Source organism: Anser brachyrhynchus (assembly GCF_964034855.1).
Source record: "Anser brachyrhynchus genome assembly, chromosome: 2".
Taxonomy (NCBI): Eukaryota; Metazoa; Chordata; class Aves; order Anseriformes; family Anatidae; genus Anser; species Anser brachyrhynchus.
Window position 1 is genome coordinate 116119823 of NC_137695.1, and position 19322 is coordinate 116139144.

General features: G+C 34.3%; 1 protein-coding gene across 1 annotated transcript in view; it reads right to left on the minus strand.

Annotated features, from left to right (window-relative positions):
- The window catches only part of CCDC178 (coiled-coil domain containing 178), a 174821-nt gene that overhangs the window by 42527 nt on the left and 112972 nt on the right, over window positions 1-19322 (minus strand). The window contains exon 19 of the mRNA XM_080578410.1: window positions 17053-17202. Within this exon, the coding sequence (XP_080434536.1) occupies window positions 17053-17202 (150 nt within the window). The remainder of the gene's footprint in view (window positions 1-17052; window positions 17203-19322) is intronic.

A 19322-nucleotide genomic window follows, 5' to 3' on the forward strand; every position in this document is an offset into this window, starting at 1 on the left:
TTGCTGCGACTAAGTCCTTATTATTGCTAGGCCCAGAAAAATTAGTATTTGGATAGGTCAAATGTATGATTTGCACCAGAACATCCCTAACTGAATTTTCTGGTTCATTCCCTCTTCATGAAAGCTGTTATGCTAACATGTATGTTCAAACCGCTTCCTGAGTTCCTCCTTCATAAAATTTGATAGAAAATCATTAACTGCAGATGACAGAAAAAAGAACGGTTCCTCAACAGACTATGTTTGGTGGCTGTATATGGGGAGATCAAGGTCCTAACTAAACAGAAGATACTTGTCTCCTATGTCGGGCAATATCTGAAAAGCCAATAGCCTACGAAGTGACAAATATTGGCTTGGGCTCCTCTATGAGGTATTGCACCCACAGTTTTCCTCCTGATGTGAGAGAGACAGTTTATCTGATAGTAAAAGATCTTATCAAAGAAGAGTCTCTGCTCTTTGATCCTAGTGATGCGAAGAGGAAACACTGTAAAAACACTGTTCTGGACTTGATAGAGAAGGCAGTGACTCACATTTTTACAATATTTTGTTATTTATATTCTTCACCAGAAAATGAATATTAATTTGTTATGGTAAGCAACAAAAATGTGCATCTGGCAGTTACTAGTGATAGATAGAGGAACATTTAAAATTTCACTTTTCCACCAAAATAACAGTCTTCTAAAATTTCATTGAGCTGCCAGATTTTTATTTTATTTTATTTTTCCCCAGGAAACTATTTCCAAAAGCAATTTCTGTTTTCTCATTAAATGTAGATAATTTCTGAAATTTTCATAATCTCTACTGTTTCTTAAATTAATTATGAGTTAGTACAGTGCATGATAACATTAACATGGACACATCATATTTAATATAACAACATATTTTAAATATAACATCGCAATATATTGTCTAAGTCGCAATATGTTTTTCATACAATGAAAAACGTCAGCATTTCAAAGAAAATGAATGGCTTTGCATTTTTTCTTGCACAGGAAATTTAGAGTATTTTTTTCTTTTCAATATAATGTCAAGTATTTTTTAAAATATTGCAACTTCCTGCTTCTAACCAAGTTTAGTAGATGATAATTTAGATGTTCATGTCATAATAATATACACTTTTCTGATTAATACAGTGCACTAGACAAAACTTTCAGGTGTATAAATGTTTAATACTATCCCATGTGAAATTCCTCAGTAAGGTCAGTTATACATGCTGGTAAAAGAGGCTTCAATTTTTATTCCCAAACAAGGGGCTTGGTAAAATACAAAACACTGATGAACCTGATGTCGAGTATAAAAGATAAGGGACAGTGTGAGTAAAAACTTAAGGACATATCATTAATGTATCATTTGAAGTCTTGCTTCAGTGGACTAGATAATGAAGAAAAAGTACAGTTGTCCACTATAAGAGAAGGAAAACACAAGTTCCAACTTGAGGAGAGAGATTTCTTTGCCTATATAACAGGAATGTTCAGACTGCATATTTTGAATGACATGTAGCTATCACACAGCTCAAATGCATCTCTCTTGCCTGAACTATACTCAAGATGAGGGCAATGCTGAGCTAGAAATTGTAGAGTAATAAAAATGGCCAAACATGAGGGGCAAGACAACAAGGGCTGCAGAAATAAATATTGCTAGGTTGTCTGGGGACCCACTGACCAATTTGAGTGGAGCTATTCTGAAATGGAAAGGTGGGAACATGGTGATCTTCATGCTCTGTATCTTGCAGACATACACAAGGATCCATTGCACAAGGATTGCTATGGCATGAAAGACTGGACATCTCTGCATTAGGAGGAGGATCTCCTCTAGGAGAGAAGAGATTAAGATACACAGTCTTCAGTCTTGTATGAAGGCATGGTAATTACAGATCAGCTAATACTTATAGTGTCATCACCATCTCATTCAAGGAGTTAAACTGGTAGAATGAAGTTAGAAGATGGTGAAACAACTATTGACAATACTTATTTCTGTAAGATGAAAAATAAATATAGAGAATTGTGCTCTGACTCCTCTTTTATTCACTGTAATGTCATGGAAGCTCCTAACTTTAGGCAAGGTGTTTGTAATAAGTAAACAAAAGTAGTACAATTTCTTCCTAATTATGCTTTCTAAGAAAACCTAGTTACACAAGCCACTTGTAAAGATGTTAAGATTTTCTGTCTAAAATTAAAATTGTTCTGATTTTTTGTAAAGTTCTCCCCTCAAATAAATGCTTCTGATGATGTGAAGATTCAGAAAATGCTTCAACAGCAATAACTGGGATGGACGCTGTGTTGTAATAATTTGGATACACTTGACTAATGCAGTTATTCACAATGAGGTTGGCACAGTGCCCAAAGCGTTGAGCAAACAAATACAGCAAGACATTCAGTTTAGAGCCTTCCAATGCTGCAATGACATCTTTGTTTGGTCCAGGGGTATAGTGGACACTATAGTGTACTCTATCATCAAAAATTGCTAAAATATATTTATATTTCTTTGTTAAATTCACCAGCATGTTTTATGTAAAAAATGCTGGTGAGGCACAAGCATTTTTAATCAAATTAGTATGCAACATAAGGCAGCTGTGTATTCAAATGGGTTTTTAAGCAATTTGGTTGTTTTCTTTATAATAACAGGAAAGAACATTTTGATTTTGAAGGTGACAGAGGCAATATTACCAGAATTAAACAATCTGAATTAGCTTTTTCATGAAATGTAATATGTTTTATGCTTTTAGATGGGATGCTCCACTGCTTTCAGATGAGCCTTTCACTGTCACAGTCAATGGCCAGGAACAGAATAAGCTCTGGAGGTAGGATTATCCTCAAATTTAATTTTTTTTAGAAGGAGCTAATGGCAAATGTTTCTAGCGAACTTTAGGTGCATCTATGTTATAACTAGAGAACCAAGACAGGATATTAAAAGAATAGATACGTATGAAATTAGTAAACAAAGTTTGAGATTTTGATTATCTTGAATTTGATGCCTGAAACGAATATAATCTCTAGAAAGCTAATATATATAGATAATATTATATAGTATATACTTTAGTTTTCAGATACACAAAGGAAGAAAATAATACTAATCATTTTCATGTATGATAAAGTGCAAAAGAAACATATCTTAAAAACATTTAGATATTTATTAGCTCGTATAATATGATAGAGATATCTGCAGAGAGTGAATGTAAATTTATGTTTGTTATACCTCAAGATGAGGAAGTTTTTTCTGTTCTGTAAAACTGCAGTTTGAATCAGAGACACAAAGGGAACTACTTCACTACTTCACATGTAAAAAACAATTATCTGGAAAATAGCATGGTGATTCATATCATTCATTGACTTTGGGATCAAGTGTTCTGAGCATACAAATAAAAAGTATGTTTTTTTCTCAACTGTTGTTAACAATGGTTGTTAGCAATGGCTGTTCAGCAAATCAGATTGGGTTCTTCCTATCTGACCCTTCATCACAAGCCCCCTGAATCCCCTGAGGGTTTTTCAAATATGCCAATCCCACCTTTAGAGAAGCCCACACAGAAATATCTGTGTATGCCTACAGAGCACATCTGGTGTGCCTAAGACCTTGGTGTAGTGAGCGATGAGAGCAGCATCTTTCTATACAGTTCCTGACATTTCCTGCAGTAGAATGAAAACCTGGGGACAGAATTATCAGTAGAACGGGATTCTTTTCAGCGCTGTTTTAAAGTAACTAGTCTGAATTTGGACTGAAATGGTAGAGTATTCACAGACATATAAAGACAAGAGATTTAAAAAGATACTCCTTGGTTTATGAACCTCTTCTGGAGTGCTGGCTACCATTCCTCTGCCCTGAATTTTCACTGGGCTTGTGGCAGACACATGCACACTGAAGGCTGTGTATGAAGTGTAAATTCCTTGGGAAGGTGATTCCCTTCTGCAGGATTCTGGGAAGGATTTAAACACTTTGCAAAGAGTAGCAACAGCTCATATATCTAAAAGTACATTTTGCAAGTTATACAGCTTTAATGAAGTCAACATACTCATGGTCACAGAGTAATCCTTTGTGAAAGTCTTATTTTAGACTATGTAACCTTGAGATTTCAATTTCCACTTTTTTTTTTTTTTTTTTTTTTTTTTTGTACAGTGTATAACTGCCATCTATGCCTGCCTTACAACATCAGAGAGACATTAAGAGACTAGAAGCTTGGTTGTGTCACATTCTTCCTGGGAGTAACCCAGAAAGGAGTTCTGGTGGGATTCTGGTATGCAGAGAAAACACAAGAATCAAAGGCTACTGTGGGAAGCGCCAGAAAAGGATACTGCTTGGATGAATGACAAAAAATAGTCATTATTTCAGTGGATCAGAAACAAAAGGAATTTTTTGCAAGACCATGTGGAGCAGATAGAGCCTATGTTCTGTCTACAAAAAAACAACAGAGGAAGATGTACCTACAAGATGAAATTTCAAGAAGGGTCATTGTTGCTGTCTTTGTACAGTTATTTCGAAAACCTTAGAATGGGAGAAACACATTTGGAACCAGTTAGAGGAAACAAGTGGGACCACAGAGGAATCAACGTTACTTCTCAACAGAAGAAGAGGAAACTCTTGTATTAGCTGGTGGTACATCAACATACAAATCAGATTGCTACTGTTTAAAACAATGCTTAGGTTTCTTTCTGTCCGATATGGTGTGTTTCGACAATTTAGTCTCATCAGCTGAAGAAAACTAGGCATGCATCAGAAAGGTAAGTATCATCCATGTTGCCACCCTCATAATTACAAAAATAAATAAATAAATAAATAATGAAGGCAACCTTTGAAATACAGTTAAAAAGCTTCATAAGGCAACCAATAGACAATGATTAAATAGCTTGTCCTATAATTCTATAATCCCCAGGAATTAAGGTAAAGAGTCTGGTAATATAGGATCTGTAATCACATAGGAATAGAGGTAGAGCATCCAGCAATATGTCAAGACAGAAAGAATTATTCAGAAAACTTCAGGCCATTAGTGTTAGCCAGGATTCTTTTGCAAGAATATTACTGGAAATAATAGTATGGGACAAGATTACAAGACATTTAGAGATGGGTGATTTAGTTAAGGGCAGACAGCATATATTCACTAAAGGTAAATTATGTTTGACAAATTAGCTTGAATCTGATTATTTTAATGTTCTGTGGGTGAAAGAATGAATTAGTGTCTACAATTTATCTGATTCTCAAAACTGTATTTGATATTTGCCATGAAAGAGACCAAGTTTACAAAGGGAGAATTACAGGCAGTTATTCAAATAGAATGAAAATTATCTCAGGAAAATGAAAGAGCATGTCAATTAACAATAACACTTCAGGTGGAAAAACGTATACAATCAGCAGTCAATAAGCACCACTTTACTTGACCTATTACACAAATTGCACTGAAATCAATGTCAAGAATGGCTAGATTTAGAGGTAAAACATATTAGGACTAACAAAATTACACTGAGTTACTAGGAAGTGGATAGTAAAGCTACATCGACACAGTTTATCTCTGAAAATTAGAACAGTTCTGGTGCTTTTTCATACTATAATTCCTCATTCCCAGATCCTTTTTTCTTTTTTTTTTTTTTTTTAATTAGTCATTTATTCCTCTATTCAGAAAGTCCTTTTTAGAACCTGTGAATATGTTTGTTTGTTTGTTTTTCATAGGGCTAGATAATTTTAAAATATTCACATGATGAATTTATTCCAACAGATCCCCAAATGTGTATTTATCGCTAGTGAGTTAGAATGATTCATACCCAAGAGCATGAATGAATCTGTTATAGCTGCTCCCTAAAGAAGAGGATTTCTAGCCTAGGTCATTGTTAAATTTCTGTCTTTGGCTTCTGGCAAGAGCATATCACAGTCACAATAAATAATCATACTCTGATCTTACAAACACCTTCAATTTATTTTTATAACTGAGACACATAAAGAGATTTTTGAATCTTCTTCCAGAATTGATACATACCGTGGAATTACACTTTTTGAATGTACTTGGTATGTCAGATTGAAAATTTCTACCAACAGTGTTCAATGGAAAAGGTAACATAAATGCTAGAAAAGATGTGTGAGAGTATGTGATGTTTCAGCTCCATGGCAGCATGAGAGGATATCGGCCAGGGTTCTGATGGTTCTCTTGTTTGATGGATGCTCAGCTGTGTTCCCCCCTTCTTGTCTTGCACAGGGGACATGCCTGCATTCGACTTGGCAAAACCATTATGTAAAGTGCAGATGTGGCTGCAGGTAAACTGGGTTTTGCCAGTTTAGTTTTCTGCCATACCAGTTCTCTAAGCTGGTACCCAAAGCAGGCACACAACCAACACGAGGGAGGAGCCAGACTACAGCTGCAGTGATGTAGATTTGCTGATGTTGTTATGGCTGTCCACAGGACATAGGAGCATGCACAAAAGCTGAAACAACCTCATTACCCAGAAGAAAGCAGAAAGCTAGTTGAAGGTGGGAATTGCCATGAAATTGCAGTGTAAATAGAGTAAACATAGTCTTTTATGCACAATTATCATTATTTGTATCTGCTTTGTCTTTTTTGGATATTCCAAATTAGAGCTCTCACTTACAGACTTAACCTGATATCAGACAAGAACGATTTTAAAGGGCTTGCAAAGTTACTTTTTACTGAAGGGGGAGTGACATTACAAACCAGACATCTGGGACAATTAAACAAGAGTCCCAGTCTCCCACCACATCCCCACTGTAACCAGAAAATAAGGAAAAAGCTTCTTTCTGTATTACACAGGCTGGGTAGGAGCAGGAATGCCAGAAGAAGTAGGCGTGACTTTCAGTGATGGCTGGCAGCTTAGGAAGTCCCCTGGCATGCAGTAATGTAGGGGGACAAAAGCCTGAAGCCTGAAAATCATGGGGGACTGCACTCCACTTGCAGGATTATTCCAGGGTTAAGGGTTCTCAAGAACTGGAAGACTCAAATTCACATTCTCACTGTCTCATTTACAGCAGAGATTTGAAAGATGTCATACCTCTCAGTAGCAGGCCCCGCCCTGAGACCTACATCATTCTGGGGTTTCTTTCTTCAGCATCACTAACGAAACTGCTTCTTTTAGCACAATTTACTCAAAATTTCTTGTAGACCAAGGTTCTGCTGTTAGACAGATATCTTAATGACCATTTCATCCTTTTTTTCTCCTCCAAAACTAATTATTCACAGTGTATGAGTACAGTGAGAAACTGAGACAGATTTAGCCAAGGATAATTTGTAACCTGGTCATTCAGGCAAGTGTTCTTGGGAAAGGAGGAATTTTATTTCCAATCATTTTGTCAGGATACTTGAACCTGGGAGGATACTAAGCATCTGAATTATTGACATTTAAGCGAGGAAGTACTGATCTCCCTTTATGAAAAACATATTAAATGCCCTTTCTACATCAACCCATTTATTTCCAAATATATTTTATTTTTAATCAAACTAAACTGATTTTTTTGTTTCGTCTGGCATTTCTGTTTCCTTTGTCCCAAATTCTGAAAATCTTAGCTTAGATTAGTCTGAAAGAGATTTTAAAAATCCTTCATATTAATTTCTAACTAAAAATTTGCATGCACAGCTCTGCTCTACCAATTGGTGGTACAATCAGTCAGGTTATAAAAGACTTTTATTGTATAATCTTACATTCCAGTCTCTTCAACAGTTTTGATTGTTGTTGTTGTTGTTGTTGTTGTTTTTACTTGTAAATAATTAGTTAATGAAAGTGATGCAGCTGATTCGTTAATACTGTGTAGACGTTTTAGACATAAAGTGCAGACATTTTAACCTCACAGATACCATCATTAGCGACTACCTTTAAATTTCCCAAGCAAGCAGAAACAAAGCTCCTAGCATTGTAAATAATTGCAAGTGACAAAGCCTGATAAAATAGAGGAGACATTTGACTTACTGTCACTAGGAGATGGTAGAGGAATAACGACATTGTAAGTCCCTCATTCCCGTCAGACGTTGTTTTGCTGACAGGAATCAATATTAGCCATACTGGTAATTTTATATTTTTCATCTGTGGATCCATTCTAGCTGTCTTCTGCTTGAACCCTTTACTGTTCTTGGGAGACATCAGTACTATGGCATAAGTCTCTCTAGCACAGGCTTTCACTGCTGGACATTAGAGGTACAATCGCAGCACACCAAGCTGCTCATTGTTTTACTTTTCAATTAATTTTTTTTTTTTTGGACATTGTCCAGAAAATTTTGCCCTTTAGATCTGTAATTTCATATTCTACTGGCTTGCCACAATTTAAAAATAATTCTTACAAGATCTTAGTAGCCAATCTTCTATACAGGTAAGAACAACACTGTCAGGAAATGGTTGGTTGGGAGATCGTAATTCAGTGAACTCCTTTCCACTTGTTTAAGTAAGTCAGGAATTTTCATCTAAAAGATGAGGAGACACATATGACTAAAAATAAAGAAAAAAAATAAAATCACATGTTCTTTCCAGACAAATCTGTGTGCTCTTACTGTGTGCATCCCAGCTTGTTAATGTAATGCTTTCCAAGAGCTAGTGCTTAGTTTCCTTGTTATTTTTAAGGGAAAACCCAGTTTCTGCCATTCACTGCAAATCACTACATAGAGTGTTTTGTTTTAATCTCAGCATTAACAGTTTCAGGGCACTGCTGGGTCAGAAGAATGAGATACCTGCTCTTCTTATGTTCCCTTCTCAATTCCATGGACACATTCAATGGTAGGTGGTAAAATATTGAATGGGATAGTTTGTGTGCTTAGTATGCCCAGGTGGCCAAGAAGGCCAATGGTATCCTGAACTGCATCAGAAATAGTACGGCCAGCAGGACGAGGGATGTACGTGGCACTGATGACAGTGCCCCTCAAATTCAGTTCAGTTTGGGGCCCTTCACTGCCATAAAGATGTTGAGCTGTGCAAGCGAGTGCAGAGAAGAGCAATGAAGCTGGTGAAGGGACAAGAAAACAAGATGTATGAGGAGCAGATGGGGGAATCAGGGTTGTTTAGTCTGGAGAAAAGGAGGCTGAGGAGAGACCTCATCGCTCTCTACAATGACCTGAAATGAGGTTGCAGAGAGGTGGGTACTAAGGGACACGGTTTAGTAATGGTATTCAGTAGGCCAGGTTGATGGTTGGACTTAATCATCTTGAAAGTCTTTTCCAACCTAGATGAAAACCTCTATGTTTCTGTGATTCCACAGATGTTGCTTATGTACAGTGCTGTGCTATTCAAACCTTGCACAAGGTGCAGAAGCCATCCATTCTTTTGCTCTGATGTGAAGCTAAAAAGCTTTTAACAATCAATAGTGATAACATTATCACCCAAACAAAGTTCCATTATTTATACTATGAAGGTGTATCATTGTGAAGAGGAGAATGAATGCCAGAACCATTTCATATATGACATTTACCAAAAGAGTTTAATCCATGTTGTTAGTCTTTGTTGTGAGATATCTGTTTTTCATAAGGTCTCAATCCTTGTTGTCTTAATACTAACAAGACCTTCAACCAAATCCAAATTAGGCTATTTTCTCTGTCTTTGTGAAAATGACTGATTTGGAAAGCTAATGGAAATCATACCATGCATCAGTTTCTTTCTACACTGTGTTTCAAAGAATAAAGTGATTCTGCTTTCTCACTCCAAATTTCTATTTAAGCATTCTCTCATTTCTTAAGTTAATCTTAGAATTAGTCATTAACATGTCTGGTAGCCACAGCGCTGTCACTTTTCATAGTATTTCTTATTATTGCCTGCATATGAGAAGGCACTTCTACCTGCTTTTCTCACGAGATGGGATATTATCTGTACAGACTAACTTGAACATAAAAAGACTGCTGACAAACCAACAGTTTCTTTGAGATGGTTGCTTATGCATAATCACATTCTCCAAATGAACTTCTACTTGTATGAATCCTCTAGTAAATAAATTATTCAATTACCATAAATTATAGAGTGGATATAGGATTGGAGCTGGCCAGCACCTTATTGGATTTCTTTTTACATTCTGAATTGAAATAAGATGGACAATTTTTTTGTTTGTTTGTTGGTTGGTTGGTTTCTTTTGTGTGTGTGAAACAGAAAGCTTGGAATATATACGTGTTTATTTATTTATTTTTCAGAAATACAAACTTAGTATTTCTATGATGAAATATGTTCCCTGAGATTTCTGATAGACACAAGGGTCTTAACAGTTCCACAAGCGATCTAGACTTGAGGGAAGTAATGAAAACTGAGAAGAATAATGATCGTTAGAACAAAAAGGTGTTATGATATCTTGACTTCCAATCTCTATGACAATTTAAAGGACTCATGGCATACAAATCTTTCCCAACTGTCTTTAAGCTTATGAGGCAGACTTGTGTCCTCAAATACTGTGTCTGCCACAACTTGCCTCACTGGGACAAGCTTCCCTGGGAGTCACCCAAAATGCAAAGAGAGGTTTAACTAAAAATCTATGCAAACTGGTTGCCTCAGCAACACAGGCTCCAGCCATTAAAGCCCTGGCTCCTGTAAAGGTCCTGGAGCCATACCTTCATGTGACTGGTTCAGAGTTCACACAAATGTATGTGGAATAGAAGCTCACCACAACCAACCAGTCAGTTGAGATTTTTTTTTTTTTTTTTTTTCCCCAGCTAGTTCTGGTTGAACCCATTTCTGCTGATTGATGTTATTTTAATTCTTTCTGACTGGAAAGGTTTAAGAAGGTGTGATACAAAGTTTCTACCAGTTTCTAGAATAACTGTTTGCATAACAGGCCACATTAATCTTATATGTTAAACTATTAAGATTTTTTTTTATTTTTTTTCAAGCATACAAGCATGGAAAATGTAGATCTAATAAGACTTTAACATAAGTACCCCTAGTAAGGCATTTGAGATGAGTTGCAATGTAGGTGTGCTTTATAATCCCGAAAGATTCTAATAACTTTATGTGCTAAAAATGAAAGCAAAAGTATGATTTTTATTAAATAAGAGTATTTTGTTGGTTGTTTTCTGCAAGTGTTTTTAGTTAGTTATTAAATGTTAAGTCAAACTATTTTGACACCAAATATTTTTATACAGTATTTGTAAAATTAAGCTATAACACTGTGACCTTAATGACGCTCTTAATGTATGTTTGAAATAAATGTGAATGAACATGAATTTATGTAGCTAATAAGAATGTAAATCTCAAAACTATTAATCCATGTGGTTAAAAATGAAAGTGTGAAGTAGATACAAATATTTTTTGAACTTTTGAACTTTTCCTAAGGATGTTGTTTCCTACGCTGCAACCATTCAACCTGGCTGCTTTACATGTAAACAGGAGAAAGTAACTAAAAACTTTAGAGAAAAAATATTGATTTTAAATTTAATAATAGTAATGGAATAATAATTCTAATAATAATAATAATTCTAATAATGATAATAATTTAATAATAATAATGGAAGTTCTGCCTGTTTTTGATTAAATACGTCTGTGACAGTAATAATCCTAAAATCACTATGAAGTGTTACAGAAGAAATAGATGTTATAAAGGGTTCTGTAATCACATGCATGTACATCTCCTGATACAAAAACCCTAGAATACTAGCATCAGGGTAAGCTTTACTTTCTATAGCAAGTGCATCACAGAATATATGCAAAACTAAGCCTTCTAGCTTAATAATATTTTCCTGGATATAAAAAAGAGTAAACACAGGACTGAAGATTATACCTACCACCTGACTGAGGACTGAGCAGCTTCAGACCAGGTCTTCCCTGCAGTTTGTACTTACAGGCACGTTAATGTGTATCTACATGTTAGAAGGTATTGTGAAGTACAAGAAGTGCTAACAATGACCAGCTCTTTCTACTTCAGTTAGTAAGAGGTGCTAGCATAGTCTGTTTTTTCCTATTCTGTTCATCTTGTGCTGAATGGAGTCTGGAAGAGGCATATAGATGCAGGAATAAAAAGAAAAACAATTCTTTTTAATTAAAGGTAGTGTAGTCCCAAAGCTGGGAAAAAATAAGAAAACCTTAACGAAAATAGGGAGGTCTGTAGCTTGTGTAGTCTTTCTATAGCTTGTGTACCTATTAGGAAAAAAGTGGTTTCCTGATATTTTTTCCAGAGGCATTAGAGAACACTCAATTTCAATTAGAAACGCTTAATCGAATTATCACTTTTCTGTATTTCTTACAGAGAAATAAAGAGATTTCACTTCCTGTAATGGGACACCTTCTTCTATAGGAACTTATTCACTTTTAAGTCCTACAGACACTCTGTTCTGACCAGCCATTGATATGGCTTGTGCATACAGAAAGAAGACCAACTTCTCCTTAAATTATCTCAATAATTTAATTTTGTTATCAAACTAATAATTTGATTTGACTGCCTTTTGTATTAATTTTCTGATTGAGTCATTTGACCTTACTGAGCTATTGATTCAAATTTAATTATTAATTTAACGCTTAAATTTTTAAGATATAATTAGCTCAATGAAAGTTTAGTACATTTGCATAATAAAAACCTTACTGAAGATACATTCTTTTCCCTATGTTTTTATATGAAGCTGTCTATTCTGTCAACCTATCATGGTGTCAAAATTCTAGAGACAGGAAAAAATAGTTAAGAATATTGTAAATTACATAATTTTGCTTATTAGCTACTATCTAGTCTTACTATATTTGCAAAAAGGAAATTTTAGCTCCATCACGCATTTCCGTTCATAATCAAACCATCTCTGAAAACTGGTTAAACATTTAATTTTAAAAGAGATAAAACTTCTGACATTTCTTCTATAATAATTTTAATTTCTTTCACACTGAATCTTAACAGTTTTCTTTTTCATTTAAGATTTGTAAGGAAATGGGAATGGAGGTCTATTTTTTTTTTTGCCGTAATCTTATCCATGCTTTTGCTATTAGTCTTGTGAAGATATGAAACAATCCAAGATCTCCAGATGAGTGAACTGAATAAGCAAAAACACCATTTAGAGACAGAAATTATTTTTTGTTTATATGAGAATAGTATTTTTTGCCATTAAGGGCAATGAATGGGAACCACAAAATCTGAAGGAGTTAATTGCAAAAACTGACATGTGCCCACTATCAGATTTATTTTATATTCTATTTAGTCATTCAAAACAACAGGGACATCATTAAAAAAAAATAATAATCCCAGCTGAGCAATATACTAAAAGTAGTAATATCCAAGAGGGCGGAAATCCAGACACATGCATGAGAAAGACATGAAAATATGTTATCTATAAAAGCGGAAAAGAACTTCACTTGACTTGCATGACTTTTTGTATCAAGCATGCTACAGCAGTCTTTTGATTCTAATATGAAGCTATAGTAAGGATCATTGCACTAATGCGTGAGGATTTGTGATAATGTTGCAGAAATTTTACTGTCAAAACTGAACTGCAGTGTAATGACTTTTGTTATCATGGTTTCTAATAACTATTCAGCATGAATTGACCCTACATATGTTTTACTGCAATAATATGTCAGTTATCCAGAAAGTAAAAAAAGGAAACAGAAATCAATAGACTCTCTTCCCCCACACTCTCAGTATAATGTTGCCTCTTGAAGATAGCAGATCATGAATATGAGAATGATTTTTTACTTAAATTTTAAAACAATTATAATTGGCATGGATATTATTTTTAAATACAAGTCATGTGAACAAAAACAATTATCAAGGTTTTGTAAGACTATGACACTTTTAATTTTAAAGACAGATTCAGGTAAATAGCTTCTTAATATATGAGATGAAGACATATCTCTATATCTGGGAATCTACTCAACTTCATGAGAACAAATGCTCATGTCTACAGTACAACCATCAATGTATTAGCACAATACAATGGAAGTATCAAATTTTATTCATGGGACAGATGTTATAAGATTGTCCCATATAAAAAGAAGGATATGGTAAAGAATTAAGTTTGGTTTTCATGCATTAAAATATTCCTAATACTAATATGAAAGCCCTTTGAGATCTCCAGAAGAAATTTAAAAAGAACGTTAGAAACTTGAATGCTTCTAAATTAAAGCTCAAATTCTTATCCATTTTTTTTGATTTCAGAAGTCTAACAAAAGCATAAAATCTCCTGGAATTTGTTAAGGTGAAGAATTTGTAATATGAGGTAGAGTAAAGAAAACAAAGGCAGTAGTAGTACTATATACACACAAAAACATCTGATTACCAGTGCTTCATTAATCATGGGAACTGAAGAAAGCAAAGATGTTTTCTCACTTGCAGCAAAGCTGAAACTTGCATGTGTGTTTTCTACCAGGCTACTATCTGTTATAGCATGCTAAGTTCTCCTTAAGTATCCAGAGGAAAAAGTAACATCCAGAAAATGTCAGTGGGATAGAAAACCTTCTTTCATTACACCTCATATGTGTAGTAGTATGAAGAAAATCCTTCTTATCTCCTCCAAAGAGAATGCCTTTGCATTCACCATGCAGAAGAAAGTATACTTTTTATGGGCATAGCTCCTCTATTCAGCGATGTGTATTCTCCCTATTATCCTCCATAACTGCACCTTACTCAGGGCACAGAATCTTACAAGGTCATGACAAAACTTTTCATGTTACCAAAGACATTTCACCTGTCATCAAGATGGAGACTTTTCTTGGGCTGAACAAAGCAGCTATTAGAAGCCCAAAGCAAACCTACTTAATTAGTTACAGCAGTTACTATATCCAGTTAAAAATACTCCAAACGAATTAAAATTAGCAATGTGCCTTTTACATAAATATTCATAAAATTAGCTTATAATTTGAGCAATTATATGTATAGGATGTAAAGGGAAGAAAGATCTCAGGATTTAGGGAAGGGAAGGATAAGCACACTTTCTTCTTGAATGTTCATATCATTGTAATGCATGTATATATTACAACATCTAGGAAAATCATTACTTTGACAATCCACCAAAATTGATTTTCTGTTACAGTTGTACTTTGCTTATTAGCAAAACAAACAAACAAAAACAAACTTATTTTTATAGGAGGTGTATGTAATCAACACATTTTTAATGGAAAATATTATTTCTATTTTAATAGAAATATTTTGTCTTAATATTTGGGCTAGTTTGTCACTTAACAAAGTGTAGAGTTATCAAAAAGGAGATTAGATTAGTTGTCCTTGTGATTCTCAAATTAATATTGCGAATAGAATTTCTCTTCTTCATACCTATACCGCACAGAGGACTGTCAGAAATTCTAAATATTCCTATCACTAATTTCTAGCACTAGCAAGGTATATGTGTTGTAATGCCGAATATAAGCTAATATAAGCTCTCATAGAACAGAAACTTACTCATAACCATTTTCTTCATAAACAAGGTTTTAAAAAGCCAAACAAATGATTATATGGCAGTGCTGATGAAACTAGATCCTGTTGGCATTGCATTGTAATTTTGCTATATTTTACTATGTTTATTTTATTGTATACAGATTGAGAAGGAAAAAAGCAATAATATATGCCAACTCATTTGCAATTTTCTTTACTTCCAGATTACCTCATTGAGATGTATGATAATATTATCCACACTATGTCCAGAAGAGGTAAACTGCTGAGTAGGAAATCTTTCACAAATACTACCAAGAACTATTACATTCTGAGAATGTGAAAGACAAATATTCTTACACCCAAAGGACTTAAACCAGATGATAACCTAAGACAAATCTATTTTTCTTTAGTGAAGTTTATAGAAACTATGCCCTAATTCTGTATTCAGAGAAAAATGTTAAATTCCTTCTAAGAAACATTTCTTCTTCTAAGAAACTCCTTCTAAGAAACATTTCAATACCCATAGCATTGTCTGTACTATCATATTAAGAGAACATATTTGACACTCACTTGGTGAGGATAGGAGATAATTTCTTCCATTTTTTAATGTTTAATCTCTAACTTAGTCTCCAGATATGGTTATCCCTAAGAATACATGACTTAAAAACAGTTTTGTTCTTGAAATATAGAGGGGTGTGTAGTTAACAAGAATATTCTGGAAAGGATTTTCTTATTGATATTTATCAGGAACAAACTGAATACACTGAATTTCAAAAGAGATTTACTGAGGTGTTATGTCAGAAAATGAGCAATGACTGAAGACATGGGTATAAGATATAAAAAGGATTGATAGGAGAAAAGAACTACAAATAACTTAAAGTTCACTTCTCATTCATTTATTTATTTGAAGATTTCTACATTGCACTTTTAGAAAATGGACTAAAATGTCAGTGTATCAGTACCTGATTCCTGTACAAAAGACCTGAGTTAATACACATTCTTACTAGAAATTGTTGATATGAGCATAAGATTTGTGAGTATGATGATTTCAATGCATATTAATTTTCAAAAACACAGATATGAAAGGCAAGCAAACAATAACCTAACATAACCTGGATAATATTTTTGGATTGATTATAGTTGTTTTTGATAGGATCTATTCTGACAGCAATAGATACAAAGCAAAGAAACAAAGAAAAATGTATTTTTTACGTGAATTTACATTACATTTCCACAACAAGGTTTTACAACACCTCACTTGATTTATGTTCCACAGCACTGTTAAATTCAAACAAAAAATCTTTTTAAATATAACTATTTATTCAACAGAACATTACACCTCACCACTATACCTCCATCATGGATGTTCATCAAACTAGATTTTAACTTTTTTCATTTTCGTTTGACTGTTTTCTAAATTAAAGGCTTACAGTGTCTGATTATAGCTGTCATAAAACTCACAGTTCCCTGAAAGAGTATTTCATGGAGAAGTTATGTGTAATGGTAAGATACTGGATACTATACTGGGTAATATATTTTTGTACAAAAATAAATATATTTCAGGTACAAAAATGGAATTATGAATTCATTAATAATGAGTAATGAATACCTTACATGAAATCTCTGTAAAATTTAAAAAACAAGCAAACAAGAAAAGAAATGAAAATAGAGAAAGTGTGAAATGCTCATGAAGAAAACAAGAATTCAAGTGATAGGTGATAGATTACTAACACATACTCTATTGCTATTAGGTAGCTGCATTGATCAAATTAATTTTAAAGAGGAGATAAATGAATTGAATGAATGATATTAGTCCTTTACCTGTTGATAATCTCTAACTGAAGCTTCCATCCTGATTCTATTGTCATAGAGTTCTGTGAGGTCTTCTTTACTGTTTAAGTAGCAGTTCTGAGAAATTTGATATTCTTGAGCTAACCGCAGATTTTCTTTAATGACTTGCTCCAGAGTGGCCTAAAGAGAAAATTAATTGATTACACTCACAGCAAAATGCCTTTCTAAAAAATAAAATTATAGGTCTTGACTCATTCACTTATGAATATCTCCAAAATATAGACGGCAAGATTACGATCTCAGTGAAGCCAATGGAAAAACTCCAAATGTATTTAAAGTGGTTAGGATTTTGCTGAATATGTTTTTACTAAAATCAGTGTTATTAATAAATAATTTGTTCAGAAAATCATGTTGTAAATAATTACAGTAGAAACTACCAGAAATAATACATCTTCTACCTTACTACAAAAGCCTGCTTTCTGCAAAGAAATTATCTTGTCTTAATAGCCAGGGATTCTATCAAATTCTTCACCCATGTTGTACTGTTCAAATATTTCCTTTTCCAAGTTATTTGAAAAACAGTCAATGCAATAGTCATGTATTTTCTTAATGATTTTAATGTTTCCTGATCACAATTTGATTAACTTGATTTTAAAGACTAATTAAATTATCAGCTCTCGTGGTTTGCCCCCAGGTGAAGTTGAACTTGTTTGCAGTGTATGCTTCTGTAATCAGAAACATTTCCACTGCTTTTAAATCTGACCTTGACTGAATTTCCTGTGGTTATAATGTATGACCTTCCAACAGTTTCACAATTTTATATAAGTTACAAGGGCATCATCTGATTTAATTTAATTTTAAAATGATTTCTGACAAGAACATCTGCTGTAATTGTTATTATTTTTTCCCACCAAAATGCACATTAGGGGAGGGAAGCCCACCTAGACTTTTACCCATAGAGTTAGTTGAATGATGAAATTTCAGTCTTTTGACATTTAGAATTTCTTCTGACTTCATACATATAAAACTGGATGGCTGATTTCCACATTACAAAATATTTCTTGAAATATGTTTTAAATGTATAACTTGAAAGTACCTTTTTATAACATGATGGGTAGTGATTACAATGCCACCCAGTAGGGAGGAGAGATGCATGAAAAAGATCAATGGGCAAGCCTAAAGCTTATTAAATTTGCATAAGTAATGCCTGTAATGCAAAAGTTATAGCCTAAAAGTTTCTCAAGTTAGAAGAGTTTGCTCATGAGTCAAGTTTATACAAGTGGACTCTTTGTCATCCCCTGTGCTGTGGGTACTCTTGCTGAAAAACAGAGCTAGTGGAGCTGCTAGAGCAGTTGGAGGAGCTAGTTCAGTATGGACATCACCATGAGGTGCTACCTGCATGGAGCCTGTTTATCCATCAGGAGTGATGGCAACCCTCTGACTTGACAATCCCAAACTGTCAGTGAGATGTTACTACAGGAGGTGGGAAGCAGCCACCTGACTTAGTAATTGCTTTACCAAAATCCAAAGAAAGGAATTTTAAATAATTTTAGTTGCATTTTTGATAGGGGAATCTGGTAATATTCCAGAGTTTACTCTTTCTACCTCCCTGATGCTCTTCGTCCCTTTGTCAGAATACTGTGTAAGTCAAAATATGCATGTCTAAGGAAAAAAAAAAAAAAAGTTTCGAGCATAGATGTGTTTAGATTTATTTTCCCAGATCACTGATTGAAGGTTCAAGACACTCTTTATATGTGAATCCTACAGGAGCCAGACCCTGTTCCTGCTAGTCAAGCTCTGTTTGGTAGGGCAAAAGCGTATTCTTATCTCATACACTGGTGAAACAAACAATGTTTTAACCATACATTATAGCTACAATTTAGCCTGGAACCCTGGGGGGCTAAGGACCTTTGATAAAATTCAAACCTTGCTTTAGTATCTTCTCTGGCTTTAAAAAAAATTGCAGTGAAATAGTGGGCTAATAAAGTGTCAGTTCTTCTGGGGTCATGGTGCATAATGTTGAAGAAGCTTTATGTTTTTTGAGTCTGTTCCCAAGAGTGTAATTTGGTGTCTCACCTTTAAAAGACAAAACTATCCAAGGGAAATAGCAGCATGCCTGAATAGGTTCCTAGCCACCCTGTGGAGCTACTTTGAATTTGGGGAGTTCCCAAGACAGTTAGCATATTAACAATAATTTTACCTCTTCTTCCTACACAATGTCCTAATCAAGATATATCCTATTTTTATCTGTATTTATACATAATTTCTGAAAACTTTCACTAGAAGTTTGCCATGGTTAT